The 15,153-nt window shown below is 44.8% G+C and overlaps 1 protein-coding gene across 5 annotated transcripts in view; it reads left to right on the forward strand.

Moving 5' to 3' along the window:
* Nucleotides 1-15,153, forward strand: part of plekhg5b (pleckstrin homology domain containing, family G (with RhoGef domain) member 5b) — a 72,617-nt gene that overhangs the window by 55,637 nt on the left and 1,827 nt on the right. For all 5 annotated transcript variants that reach the window (XM_073469557.1, XM_073469558.1, XM_073469561.1 and 2 more), the window contains 12 exons: nucleotides 7,006-7,197; nucleotides 8,441-8,611; nucleotides 10,010-10,105; nucleotides 10,347-10,547; nucleotides 11,057-11,167; nucleotides 11,288-11,437; nucleotides 11,533-11,670; nucleotides 11,769-11,888; nucleotides 12,056-12,188; nucleotides 12,723-12,838; nucleotides 12,931-13,088; nucleotides 13,222-14,280. In XM_073469557.1, the coding sequence (XP_073325658.1) occupies nucleotides 7,006-7,197; nucleotides 8,441-8,611; nucleotides 10,010-10,105; nucleotides 10,347-10,547; nucleotides 11,057-11,167; nucleotides 11,288-11,437; nucleotides 11,533-11,670; nucleotides 11,769-11,888; nucleotides 12,056-12,188; nucleotides 12,723-12,838; nucleotides 12,931-13,088; nucleotides 13,222-14,280 (2,645 nt within the window). The remainder of the gene's footprint in view (nucleotides 1-7,005; nucleotides 7,198-8,440; nucleotides 8,612-10,009; nucleotides 10,106-10,346; nucleotides 10,548-11,056; nucleotides 11,168-11,287; nucleotides 11,438-11,532; nucleotides 11,671-11,768; nucleotides 11,889-12,055; nucleotides 12,189-12,722; nucleotides 12,839-12,930; nucleotides 13,089-13,221; nucleotides 14,281-15,153) is intronic.

Raw genomic sequence — 15,153 nt, forward strand, 5'->3', positions numbered from 1 at the left:
GTCTTGAATTCTTCCCCTTTGTATAATGAAGCTAAAACACAGCGACACGTGTATTTTCTTCAGCACGGAGGGATTAAAGTGTGTTTTGAATGATACTGTATTCACGAGGCTGGATTCAGCTCACACAGTGCACTCAGTGTGCTTTGTTATGAAAGGCAGAAGCAAGTGTCATTAGTTTCCTCTTCTGGCTCACACAGTGCGTTTCTGGTAATGTGTGGACATTGTTCCTCCTCCTTTGTCTCTGATAGCTCACAATAGAGACAATCAATACAGAGGCACTTTGAATGCTTCATCACCACGTCTGATCTGAAGAGTTGAAGAGGTGTTTCTATACAACAGTCAGTATAGTTTGTTAATAGAGTGAGAAGTATCGGTCCTTGAGTTGAAAAGGTCTTTGGCATAATTGTTAGACTTAATTATTTGCCTTCAAGCGGCGTTAGGGCTGCGACTAATGATTATTTTCATTAATCGATTGATCATTTAGCCTATAAGCCCAAAGTGATTCTTTAAATTGTCAAAGCAACCGTCCAAAAACCCAAAGACTCTTCATTTACGTGCATGAATGACAAAGAAAGGCAGCAGATCTTCACGTTTAAGAAGCGGAAACCAGCAAATGTTTGACATTTTGCTTGAAAAACTAGTTGTAATTATAATATAACCGTTAATAACCATTAATCAATCACTAAAACAGTTTCCCTGACAGAAAACCTTCAACAAAATACTAACATGTGAGTTAATGATACAATATTTATTATGCAAAGATTTGTTTAGACTTACAAACTAGATTAATTAAAGCATATCAGAGCTGCAGTGATGAGTTGATTAATTGTTAAGTCAACCGGCAACTATTTTAATTATAATTTTATAGTTATTCAAGCGTAAAAATACAAAATATACTCCGATTTTGGCTTCTCCAGTCTGAGAATTTACTGCTTTTCATAGTTTTATATCATTTTAAAGTGAATATCTTCGAGTTTTGGACTGTTAGTTCAAGAAAACAAGAGGTTTCCTGGTTTCCTTGTTTTCTGGATGTTTTATATGTAACATAACTGTGATTATTGAAAATTAAGCTCACAATACTCACTTGTGTCTGGGATACAGTTTCACTCATACGTATACTCGACCCACTCCTCTCTGATCACTGAATGCAACTTGTCCGGTCGAGTCTGTGAAGAATTTCAATGACGTGTGTTTTTGCACTCTCTTATTAAACTAATTACTCAAGGTGTTAGAGACCATTTACGTGTTTCCCATGTGGTGTGGGAGGAGCTACATGCTGAGAAGGAGGTGTGTGTGTGTGTGTGTGTTTCTGTGTGTGTGTTGGAAAGACAAAGAACGTCCGCTGATGCCTAAAGGTGGAGATTACTGCAGGCTGAACACACACGCACCTTTATGGTTGTTATTTGTGTGACCGTTGGCCTGCAGGTTCAGGTAGGCAGTCAGACAGAAGTCACTGCGATGCTTCAGTCTGCTCTGCACCTCAGTCCGGATAGTCACTTCTTCATTATGGACTCTTCTTGACTTTTGGATTTACCTCCTTCACCCCTTGTTTTTCACTCAGAACTTTTTTGTTCTGAGGCTTTCTGGATTTAAAATATTTTTGTGTCCGGTGTAAAAATGGTTCGTTTTGGTCGTCTGACATCCTGGCACAGCTGGGACCTGCTGCATGTGGACTCAGTGATTCCTGAGTCGCCTCCATCTGATACGAAACCGGCACCAAGTGACTGTCAGGTGAGACGTTTGCTGACACGTCTATGTGCATGACGATATCGTGATTAGGTGTCATCTTTGCTGCTTTTGTTGGCAGTGGCACGTTCTAGAGCTGCGATTATTAGTCAATTAATCAGTCGACAGAATGCAACAATTCTCATAATTGATTGTTTTAATCATTTTTTTTAGCAAAAGGGTAAAAAGGTATCTTGGTTCCAGCTTCCCAAATATAAGGATCTGAGCTTTTTCTTGTCACATATGTTGGTAAACTGAATATATTTAGGTTTTTGACTGTTGGTCAGACAAACGAAAAGACTGTGAGAAAATTTCACAGCCGTTCTTCACACATTTTATTGACTTAATCATTAAGTGAGAACTAAATCAGCCGATTAATCCTGTGGAAACAATCTAATCTCATCTGCGCTGCTGGAACATCCGAGTTCAAATGTTCCTGTGTGTGTCGGTGTGTATTGGGTGAAGTGTAATGGTGGCCGGGGCCTCACAGCATCAGCAGCTTGAACGATGGGAGTCGAGTCACAGCAGCATCTCTCACCTCAGGCTGAAACTTCTGTTTGATTATTGGAACCGAGGCGGCCTTGAAACGTGCCGCGTGTTGTTCACCGCGGGGGGATTTCTTGTAGTTTCCATTTTCTGGTTGTGAGTGTGTGCATGTGAGTGTGTGCGTGCGTGTGTTGGTGCGCGTCCAGGATTTGAGGAAGGTCAGTGTCACGCGGTTTTCCCATCGTTAATCAACCCACCTGATCAAGGGGAGCCGTTATCAGTGGGCCAACATAAAGGCAGTAGCAGGGGGCAGAAGGACTGACGGGGGCAGGGGGGGGTCTTTCTTTGTCAACACTTATTTTAATACAATCCCTCCTATTTAAAGATTTTCTCCTTTTCAGGCCAAGGTTAATGCCACAAACCGCAGTGATAAGATAAGGACACAAGGCTTGATATCGTTAACCGGACTGCCCGCCCACCCTCGCCCTCCTCCAGCACAAGTTCCCAGAGCTTTGTAAAGAGAGCTCGCTGCCCTCTGTCCTGACTGACAGGTTTACACAGGAGGCACAAGGGAAACCTTGTAAACATAATTAGTTGAGCAGACATGACTAGAGTGGCTTAGTGTTTTCTACGAGGGTCTATTTGCTGGAGCTAAAGTAAATTGTTTCAGTATTATTACCTGCAGGAAACCAACTAAAAATAACTAGAATGTTTCAGTGCTGCAACTAATTATCATTATCCTGGTCTATTAATGTCAAATACCTTGAGGAAAACGCCTTAAATAATTCTGAAAGCACAGGGAGACCTTTATAAATAGATTTTTTTTTGTCCAAAACCAAAAGATATTGAGTTTAATAAGATATTAAACATATAAAAACAGCAAATCTACACATTTGGAAAGCCGAAGCCACTGGATTATCATAATAGCTGCTTTTGTTTTCACCTCTTCAAAGTTTTCAGACTGAAGGAGGAGCTGTGCTCGTGCTTATCTCCAGTGGCATAAGCAGCCTACTAAATGTGCTGAAACATGCAAAAGTAAACAAAGGGAATTTCCCGTTTGGCCTTTATCGGGTCATTTTCTTTTTCCTTGTTTTGGTCAGCTAGCATGGCATTGTTTGAAGGTCTCCAGGCAAAACATTTGATTTGAGATAGCACGAAGAATAGTGGACCAACTTCAAATAAGAGAAAGGAACGAAGCGTCCCATCCGCGCGGCGTCAGACACCCTGTGAATGTCTTGGTCTTGCATGGGTAGTGGTTTGGAATGACGCTAATCTTATGTTGGTTGGAAAAAAGATGGCTGATAGCAGGGAAACAACAAAAAAAGGTGTGTATTTCCAAGAAGTGAGTGATTTCTATTTCTACCAGCCTGTTTAGACGAACAAACGAAACAACATTTTGGCAGCCTCAAGCACCAGGATGTGTGTTTGAATCAGGGAGCTCCCCACAAGCTGTCACCGTGACTCCACCTTCCCCCTTTTTTTTTTTTTTTCTCGCCCCGGCCCTGCCTCCTCTTTTCCTGCCCAACACAATGAGGCAGGATCCTCCTGGTTGCTATGACTTCAGCCCAGTGTCTGTATGAAATGCACCCACTGACTGTTTGGACAGCAGGACAGGACAGAGATACGTCCCGGTTCAAAGAGAAAGCTGCTGTCTGGGCACGGCGGGACGCGGCACCCAGACACCACGCTCGGTGAGCAACCCGGACCCCAGTCAGCTGGAACGGGACGTTTCAAGAGCGGAGTGAAGTTCAACGCGAGGCTCTTGATGGTGGAATAACGGGGCAGTGTTGAAGTTGTCGCTCAGCCACTCGGGACTGATTTCTGCATCTTTGAGTCGGGACGGCGTGGATGTGTTTGTTTCACAGAGAGAGAGGAGGCTGGAAGTTGAGAGAGCGCAGCAGCTGGCTCCAGAATGGGCTGCGATCCATGAATCCAATTGGAGGATTAGGATGGTTTTTGTTACTTTTGACATGCCTCTGGCTTCAATGGTGAGCACTGTTAATATGGTGGGAAACTGCTGGTAGCTTCTATCCCTGTGTCCTTTTTAATTACAACTTCCCGGCCCTGTCTTTGTCTCTAGTTTTAATGAGTAAGTGATAATCAAGATGTTTGCTTCCTTTGTCCAAAACTACTAAACATTCATTTTCTAAGTTTGTCAGACTTTTTCTCATGTAATATGCTGAAAAACTTTAAAAGAAAAGCTCCAGTATTTGTGTTTTTCTGTCTTTATCACTGTCTAGTTTCTATTCAAAGGTAAAAGCGTTAGATTGTCACGTAAAGCAAACGCAGCCTAAACTAACAGGGTTTCGGTTTGCCCACTAGTGTGCTGTCAGAGGCTCAGGGTCCAGACTTTCCCCTGTTTGTCCACAGAGACCGAACACTTCCTGACACCTGTGTCCTTGACCAGTCGGCCCAGATTTTCCCCCAAAAAGAGAAAAATCCCTAAATGGGTCCGAGCTCGTTTCCCTTTCACTGAAGCGCCAGTAAATTTGTCCCCTTTCACTTGAGTTTTTGTTTAAAAGCCAACATGCGTATTTGCAGTTCAGTCACTCTCCTCTGTGGTAATCAGTTAAAAAAGATAAAAGGACTAAAGGCTGTTTGAAAACCTGCAGGACCCCCCCCAGTCAGATTTACTATCATGTTATGTAACCCTGTACAGGCCACTCGTGTGCCTTTTACTCTAGTTAAGTGGTTTCACAAAGATGTTGGGACGTTCTTCCTAAAATGGGAACCTGTGTAAAGCAGAACAATTTGACCAGAGCTCTTCATAATATTTACATTTCATTTAGTTACATACACATGCCACAAAGTCACTGTATATACTTTGATAAGTCATTATCGGCAGTGAAAAGAAAGTTGTTTACTTTTAGTAGCTGGAATGCACAACTTCAACTTTTCCCTTTTTTTTAAAATTCTGTTTGCTCGTTTGTGCAGTTTGTCGTCGACCGTCCTGCTGCTGCCACTGTCTCTCTCAGTTTCACAGTTTTATTTTCTTCTCTTTTAACCGTCCTCTTTCTGTCCGGCTGCCGTAATTCAAAGGTTTATTTTATTGCCATTTTACAACGAGATGCCGCAGTGGATACTTCTGTGTCTTTTGCCAGCAGGGTGAACAGTCAGCGGCTGGTGTTGGTGTTGTCTTTTAGGATCCTTTGAGGCTCTGTGCAGACATCTCACTTCACCAGTATCACTGATTCTCAGAAGATACGCTCCAACGATTTTCTGGGCGGTTTTAATCAACCGCTGCAGAGCCTTCCTGTCCTGGGCAGTGCTTCTATCGCTCCTCTATTTATCCTTCCTAAGTTTAAATTGGATGTTAGAGATGTAGGTCGATACAAGTCTGGGAGATGAATTCAGGGGATGGAAAACTGCACGCTGCATGTTTTTTTGGGGGGGTGTAAAAATAATTAACAGTCATTATTCTGCTAAAAAGATGGTAGAATTGACTGTAGTTCAAAGATAAGTAGGGTCCTTAGTAAAGCTGCAAATGATTATCATTAAGTATGAAAAAATAAATGTGTTTTTAAAGGGGAACATTAAAAACACACATTAAAGACTGTTTACAAGTCTTTGTGTGAACGATTGCATGTGACAAAAGCTAGATCGAGCCTTTTGTGGCTCGAGAGGGAGCTGTGTGAAGTCTCATGATCTTTGGTTGTTGCTGAGTTTGAACTCTGTTGGTGTTGCGTTAGAAAGAAGTGAGTTTACCAGACCTCTGCAGCCTGCTTCTCATCACTGCTTGAAACAAGCAGCTGGAGGCTACATTAGCCTCTGCTAGTATAACACACCCAGATCTCAAACAGATCTGTCGGTGTTCGTAGATATCAAACATCTTCTCCATCATGAGTCTGACAGGCAGGCGCTCTTTTAAGTGTGGTTGGTGTGTTCATAAAACGGCAGTTTACATAACAATTAAGAATATTTTATGAGATTGCATTTATTTGGAAAGCCCTGTATGTTGTTTTTACTTTATTGACGTTGCATTTTTGTTTTGGGGGTTGTTTGAGGATCGCTTCTGAAACCAAACCTGCACCTTTGTGTCTCTGATGACCAACAGTCTAGCAGCTTTGTGCAAAGGTGTTTTGATTGTATTGTGTGTGTGTGTTTGTGTGTGTGTGTGTTTATGTTGGGGGGGGATGATCAGCGAAAGAATTTCATTGGAATGGTCACAAACAGTGTCCAGGAATGCAAGTTTCCTTGTCACTGTGTTTTGAAGGGGGGTCAACGGCCCCGACTGGCGACTGACTCCCCAGCGGCAGATTCCTCACTCTAACGGCAAAAACAACTGTTTCCTCAGATACTGAGGTGGCCCCTGTTTGTTTGCTTTGCTGGTTGCTCATAAAGTGGACAGAGATTGCATGGGTGAGGGCGCGCGGCAGGGCCTGCTGACAGCCTGACAATGGAGGGGGGGGGGAACAATGGCCAGACTCGGGCCGTCTGTTCTTATGGAACAACCTCCCGCCCCGCTCCTTGTGATGTAATGAGCATTCAGTGCGAGGAAGTGGCAGTCCTTCCCTCTCCTGTTTGTGTCTGATCGTTAAGCTGCCTGTAATGGTCCTGCTGATGTCATCCCTCGTGCAGAATTCCCCTCTGATTTCCTGTTTATCCTGTCTTTGTATATTTCTCTCTTTCCTTCATTGTCTCTTTCCATCCGTCCGACTGGAAACTTTTGTCCTTCCTCTTACGGCGACAAGTATCGCTCGTGCCAGCCTGTCTTCTTTCATTTTCTGTTTTCTGTCATTTCATTGTTTCTTTTTATGCTGACATAATTCTTAATTTTTTCTCTCTACCCTGCAGGGTCAGGCGAGAAGGAGGAAGAACATGACAGAGTTCCTGGGGGAGACCAATATTCCTACGCCGGATGCTCTGGGACAGATGGGTGGCTCGCTGCCCAGCGTCGGGGCCGGGCCGGACAGCTGGAAGAACCGCGCTGCCAGCCGCTTCAGCGGCTTCTTCAGCTCCAACGCTGGAGCGGGACCATTCGGCAAGGTAACGCCGATCAGGCAACGTGAAGCACATGAAAGTAGTGGCTATAAAACAGAAATTTGAAAAGCTGTAGGGAGCAGTAATGTCGCCCCAACATGTCTCAGATTTTAAAAACACATTAAAAAGCAAACAAAACAGTAGCGGCAGCAGTGGGAGGAGGTCGGAAGGCCAAATCCCCCCGAGTCCTGGTGAGGCAATTTCCCTTCAACGTCTCCTGACTCACATGCTTTCCTCCCGGCAACGGTGGAAATGAGTAGGTGGAGGGAGAAGCCTCGCTTAATTCTATCCAATGCTAATTTTAAGACTCAACTTTCTCACACAAAAAAAGCCCAAAGGAACGGCTTTAGAAATACGCTTGTTGGCTTTTTTTTGCAGAGAATTACAGGAAAAGATTGATACTCTGGCCAACAATCAGCTCAGCTCAGCATAACAACTGCAAACAGGAAGAAACAACTAGCCTGGCAAACTGAATCTGACTTCCAGCGCCTCTGAAATCCTTAAATGCCAAACTTTTCCTTTAACGTTTATATCAGAGGTTTTCAACAACAATAATCCACTTTCATTCTACTAAAGCAAACACACACACACACTTCTATTGTTCCTCCCCTCCCGAGGTCACATCCTACACAGTAGCAGATGTCACATAGAGGCAGTATCTGTCAGTCACCTGTCACTGCCTGGCTCATCTCTGTTGACCCAGAGTGTCCCCTGTAACCTCTTCAGGCCAGAGATCCCTCACCAGGACCTGGACCTCTTGCACCCTCCATATTGTCGGGATGAACCACTGTCAAAAACGTCTTTTCACAAAACTGGAAAGAACTGGAAAGGGTGGTCGCTGATCACTTTTATTCCTAGGGCTGTTGTACAATTTGTCACTACGCTTTGGTTTCATGAACCATAACCACAGGTCCATCTCCCCCCTCCGCGCTGTAGCTTTTGCCCCCACTCCCTTGTCCTCTATTGTTAAAGTGGTCTCAATGCACAGAGCTCATTTTCATAACTACATAAGGCCTGCCAGGCCGAACAAAGGCCTGAATAGCAGCTACTGTTGGATTTAAGAATTAAGGCGCCAGTAGGGACAGGATTTATATGCTAATGCGTGGACTCATCTTTACTTTACAGTTTGAGAGTAACAATAAATGGACAGACAACAGACAGAAATGGAGAGTTACTCGCACATCTCTTCTAGCTGTCACGCCGTTAACCTCGTTCAAACTAATTAGTCTCGTCTCCTGTCTCGTCACAGGAGCTGGACCGTCTGGAGCAGCTCCAGAGCAAACTGCACTCCTACACGTTGTTCGGGCTGCCCAAGGTGCCGCGGCAGCTCTCCTTCCACCAGGACTCCTGGGAGGAGGAGGAGGAGGAGACCAACCTGGCCATGGAGGACAGTTGGCAGATGCTGCTCGACAACTCGGAGGTAAAACAAACACTGACAGACACCGTGTGTGTGTGTGTGTGTGTGTGTGTGTGTGTGTGTGTGTGTGAGGGGGGTGCATGTGGTTCCTGTTTCTTCTTTCGTTCTTCACAGACCAGCTGAGCACTGACCCACTAATTATTATCTTGTGTGCATTACATTTTTTCCCAGCGTTGTGCACGAGTCCTGGCTTTAGTCCTTTTAATTAGAAGTGCATTAGACGTTTTAATGCATTTGTTCAATATCTTAGAACATTTACAGAAAAAAAAGTTTGCTTCCTGCTCATATTTCAGTTCCTAGTTCAGGCTGCAGACAGCACGGTCAGAGTCGATCACACTGAACAGTAGAGGAGGTTGCACCAGAGTCTGGTTTAAAAGTAGCTGATTTTACTAACATCTGGCATCGAGCAGCAAGCAGAAACGAGTCGCGCCGCGCTCCTTCACAGTTTTTCTAGTCGCGCCATTTTGAGACGAGTCTTGTGAGAGAGGTTTGTAAAAGTTTATGGCCTGCCGTGCCATTATCGGGCATTGCTCTCAACGTTTAAGAGGGACGGCCCTACACAAACACGACTGATGGAGAATGATAGTGTAGACACACTGTAAACTAAACTTGAATAAATACATGAAGGGAAAAGCTAAAATTAAGCTAAAAGCTAAATAAAGACTTTTATATGAAGCCTCAGAGGTGCTGTGCCTTCTTTCAAGTATAAATCTGTGGTGAGGCAAAGTTTTAAGATGTTTTCCCATACAGATCACACTAAAACCATTCTTTTATAACCCCCCTCCCTCCTTAATAATTTTTATTCAGGCCCTTATCAGTGTTCACGTTGATAAACACTGACAGCTGATTGTCTACTGCACAAACATATTTGCATCCTGGTTCCTGGTCTGCACCCGACTCATACTTCCTCTTCATTTATCTCTTGTCACACCTGCCCTGATGTCTGTTTTACCAGAACGATGCTGACAAAAAAACACTTAATTACACTTCTGTCAGGAACTGTTCAAGCGTGTGTAAATTATATCACACTGCCATCGTGGCTTCCACCTGTTAATGTGTACAGAACTAATCAGGACAGTGAGACAGTGACTATCGCTGCTCGGCTGCTGTGACGTCTCTTTACTGTACATTCAGCCCTGACGGTAAAGTTACATAAGACATATTTTACTGCCGGTAATTTCCAGATGTTGTCCAGTAATCAACGTGCTTTCAACCACTACACAACATTTTTTTGTTGCGTATATCTACAAAAAAGACGACTACTGGTTACTATAAATAGAAAATGTCAATTATCAACATTTGTGCACTTGAGAACAAATCATTCATTTTCAATACTGTGTTCATGAAGAAAAATCTGGAAATGTTTTTGCTCCATTTAATAATAATATCTGTGTTTGACAGACGCTGACGAGGCGACAGTTCCACCAGCAGGAGGCGATATGGGAGCTGCTGCACACGGAGGCCACCTACATCAAGAAACTCAGAGTCATCACTGATGTAAGAGACCTACTGAAGTCTGCTGACACACACACACACACACACACACACACAGATCATGTACTGATACAAGTCTGACTGTTGTGTAAGATGAACTGGCTTCTGCACTGAGAGAGATACGAACACAAAGAGCCTCTTATTGAGTATTAGAACAGAGAGCCATCTTTATCTCCACTCAGTGAGTCAAAGTTTTGTGTCTTAACCTCAGCTCTGATAACCTTTTTTCTATCGTCTCCTCCAGCTGTTCCTGTCTGGGCTGCTGAACCTGCAGGAGAGCGGCCTGCTGACGGAGGTGGAGCCCGCCAAGGCATTCAGTAACATCCAGGAGATCGTCCTCCTCCACACCTCCCTGTGGAACCAGGTCATGCTGCCTGTCCTGGAGAAGGCCAGGCAGGCCCGGGCTCTGCTGGACCCCACTGACCTTCACCACGGCTTCAGGACGGTCAGTTGTACCCACATTGTAAATAAACTCCATCCCCGCATGAAAAGGTTATCAGGAAAACCGTGACCCCGTCTACAGCTGTGGACTTTACTACAGAACACTGATTAGTTTGTGGCTTTTAACCAAATATGCAGGCTAATAAGTCATTTAACAAGCTGATTAATGCCTGGCCTGAAGGTCACAGTCATATCTTCTGAGTGGTTATAATATAGAAAACTGTACCATGGACATAATGGATAAAAGGCTTAATAATATGGAGCCCAAAGCCAACAAAAAAAGTCAGAAATATAACTGAATAAATCCCATGTTTTCTCCTTCTCCTCCCTCTTCCACTCTTTTCCCATCTTCCATGTAACTTAGTTTGGAGACAGTCTTTCTCTGCATCTCAGACCCCTGTCATTCCAAATTCCATTGCCTTTTTAGACGTTGGCAGAAGTAAATATGTTTTCCCTCGTGACGATGTTAGTAATAACTCTGACGCATGTCTTTGTTTATGTTTTCGTGTTCAGTTCGGCTCCAGGTTCCAGCCCTACATCCGTTACTGCATGGAGGAGGAGGGCTGCATGGAGTACATGCGCACGCTTCTCAGGGACAACGAGCTCTTCAGGACCTACGTCACGGTCAGTTCTCATCCCCGACACCTACAGTACGCCATGTGTTGATACAGTCCTGATTAGTTTTTTTGAGATTTTCTGGCTCCTAAAACGTTTCATTTCCTGTCTTTGTCTGGCTCGATCCAGTGGGGAGAGACGCACAAGCAGTGTAACCGTCTGAAGCTGGCAGACATGGTGGCGAAGCCTCACCAGAGACTGACCAAGTACCCACTCCTACTGAAGAGCATTCTCAAGAAGACGGATGAGCCGTCGGCCCGCGACATCGTCAACAGCATGGTGAGGATGTAGGAAAATGTATAACGTATGCCGTTTTTCCTAATTTTTCAAAAAATGATTAACAGGAGTGTATTTCTGTGTGTTTCCTCCTCAAGGTGGCTGCTGTAGAGGGCTTCATTAACAGCGTGGACTCCCAGATGCGACAGCGTCAGGACCAACAGAAGCTCACCACCATTTCTGCTCGTATTGACTCCTACGAGGCTGTAGAGGGCAGCAGTGAAGAAGTGGAGAAGGTAAGAATCGTGTTTATGAGGCTCGATTGCCTTCCCAGCTCCGACACCACACTCGATGTAAGAGTCGGCTTCACGCTCTTATCTTTTCCCCCCCTCAGATCCTCAAAGAGTACAACCGCTTCGACCTGATGGCTCCCATGAGAGGAACGTCACCGGAGGAGATCCGACAGCTGCATCTGGAGGGAGCGCTGAGGATGAAAGAGGGCAAAGACAGTAGGGTACGAGCGATTCACACGACTGCTTGTAAACACACGATGAGCTTTTATCTTGATGCTCAACATCTGGTTTCTCACGTTCGCGCCACCGTCGCCTCACATTTCACATAAAACGGTTGAACAAAAAAGTGTTTCTGTCAGACCTGAGATGAGTTTATTTTCCTCTGTAGATGGAAGTCTACTGTGTGCTGTTCACTGACCTGCTGCTAATTACCAAGCCAGTGAAACGAGTGGAGAAAGTTAAGATCATCCGCCAGCCTCTCCTCATTCACAACGTCGTCTGCAAGGAGCTCAAAGACCCTGGTGAGTGTTCAGATGGAGCAACTACTGATCATTTTCATAACTGAGACATGATACATTATAAATTGAAATTGCTAATTATGTCTGAGAGTTGAAAAACTTTCAATTCATAATAATATAATGCAATTAATTGATATCTTATCAAACTTGTTTATGTATGAAAACATGTTTGTTTGGTACAGACCCCAACAAATGTCACATTAACAGGATTTTTAATAGTTTTTTTAGTGAAAATATAATTTTTTTTCAAAAATGATCACTCCCACTAATTGTGAACCTCATCACAATCGTAAAGTCTTTCAAATATAATCAAAAAGTCCTAATTTAATACGGAGAAAAGCAGGAAATTTTCACATTTGAGAAGCCACAACCAGCAAATATTCAACATTTAACTTGATGAATTGCTTTCTGACCTCTAAGATTTTAGAATAATTTAGATTTCTACTAAAAGATCTGAATGCAGTCATGAAACCGGATTAAAACGCTGATGCCTTTTCTCCAGCTGAACCTGAGTTTTGGTGTCTTTTGTCTCTGCAGGTTCGTTCATCCTCATCTACCTCAACGAGTTTAAGAGTGCAGTGGCAGCCTACACTTTCCAAGCCAACAGCGCCACCCAGGGGCGAAGCTGGATCGATGCAATCTGCAATGTCCAGGTTGGAGAGACGCTCCGTATCTTGTTAAATGTTTAACACGAGGAGCAGAGACAGAGTTTTTTTTTTATGTGGCTCTTTGATTGTACCTGCAGAACCAGCTCCAGAGGCTCCGCACTGAGGAGGTGCTCCGGCAGCAGAACAATCTGAAGAGGTGTACGGTGGGTGAGGAAGAAGAGGAGGAGGAAGATGAGAGCAGCAACTCCACTACGAGCTCCCCATGCCTGAGGCACAAAGACCAGCAGAACTCAAGGTACTAAAATACACAACTAAGATCTAATATACTAATAATTTAAAGACGAAAAATGAGTGTAGTCGTTAAAAAATGGCAAATTACACCAGACAAACCTAATTATGTAATTAACCAACCACACCTCTCCTTTCAGTCAATCGGATGGCTCCACTGAGACCCTGTCAGTGATGGACATCGACGAACCAGGCGAACAATCAGAGCCTCCATCCCCCAACATGAACCTCGGGGGAACCACTAAAACAGACTCTGATGTGGCTCCTCTTTCTGAGAGCTCTGAGGTCCAGCAGCCTCAGTCCACGAGCCCCTTCAGAGTTCCCTCCATTGTTTACTCTGAGTGCGATCAGGAGACGGGGCCCGACGGCGAGGAGCTGGACCCCCAGTGTCGATCTCTCTCTATGGACAGCGCCTACGGTACCCTCTCGCCTGAGTCCCTCCTGAGAGAACTTCATCCACATCCCAACCAGAGTGAAGGAGAGGAGACGGAGGAGGAGGAGGGAGACAGGGAGGGCGAGGAGGCCGAGCAGGAAGAGGCAGGAATCGAGGAGGTAGAAGAAGAAGAAGAGGAAGAGGAGGATGCTGCCTCGCTGGGGTCCCAGCTGTCAGTAATCCAGTCCTGTAAACCTCGCCGGCGGCCTCACGTTCAGCCACGACTCAACTGCCTCCAGAGGCTCTCCTCTCTGACCTTATCCCGCTCTGAGGACAATCTGCTGCAGCGCCTCCACGGTAAAACCCCCGTATCTCACGCACACTCACTGAGCTCTGAGGAGCAGGACCAATCAAACTGTAGGAACATGGACACGACGGCGTTGCCACACAGCCGGAGCCTGTCGGAGCTGAGCCTAAACTGCTTGGAGCTGCTCTCCAGCGACCTCGACCAGTCTGACGACTGCCTGAGCGTCAGCCTGCCCGCCAACAAACTATCTGCCACCCTGAGGAGGGCGGAGGCCATTCACAGCCACACGGCGCCGGCTGGACCACGTGAGAGCAACGAGTCTCAAAGCAACGGCTCGGACGGGGAAACGGCTCCATCTGCCTGCGTCGAGAGGAAGAACGAGTCAACAGCCGGCGGTGATTCAGGGGAAGTGGCGCCCAAAAAGAGGAAATCACCGGCTCAGCAGCACAAGAAGCTGACCCTGGCTCAGCTGTACAGGATACGCACCACTCTGGTCCTCAACTCCACACTCACTGCATCGTAAGTCATCACTTGAGTCATACCAGACGACTAGATTTAAAGGAATAGTTCCACAGTTTGAGAGCCGACTTGTAGTTTTGTTGCAAAGTTAGATGAGAAGATCACTTCCACTCTCATGTCTGTACAGAAAATATGAAGCAACCGCCAACTCTGTTTAGCCTCAGAGCTAATCCCACTTCCAGCATCTTTTAAGCTCACTGATGAAAGGCACGGTGAGCGATTCTGGAGAAAAAATAGTTGATTGTTGAGTCTTTCAAATACCAACTTTCTGGGAAAGAGACTCAACAATCAACTGTTTTTCTTCAGAATCGCTCAGCCATCCTTTGACATGCTGCATCGTGTTTGTTTGAACTGAAGCTCCGGGAAGTCTCTGTGCCCAGCCTAGAAAAAACGTGATGACGTTCTGTGTAATAAGTACTTTGTGCACCTGACTCTCCTGTATTTATGTTGTTTTTTCCTGCCCTTGCCCTGCCCGACCTTTCTAAGCACTTTACAGCCACTTGATGATGGTGTTAAATTCTATTTACAGCGTCCAGAAAAGTAAATAGAAAGGTTTTTAAATCACGACAGAGGACATTGAAGCAAAAGTGACTTTTTTTCAGAAAAAATATATTATCCATTGAACATGAAACACAAAAGCAGAGGAAGAAACTTGGCAGGTTTTCTTGAAAATCGATCATGCAGAATGTGACGGTGTAATCGTGTTCAATACGGAGTCCCCGAATACCCAAACAAGACACAGCTGAAAAGCAGAGACACTTTACTTTACGCTAGTTTTTAAAGCATATCGACAGGATCAGAGGTACAAAAGTCATTAAACATTTTAGAACAATAGCTGTTGTTAGCCATCGCCGGCTGTCCAGGTCTTTGAGG

The sequence above is a fragment of the Pagrus major genome, chromosome 7 (assembly GCF_040436345.1).
Source record: "Pagrus major chromosome 7, Pma_NU_1.0".
Lineage (NCBI taxonomy): Eukaryota > Metazoa > Chordata > Actinopteri > Spariformes > Sparidae > Pagrus > Pagrus major.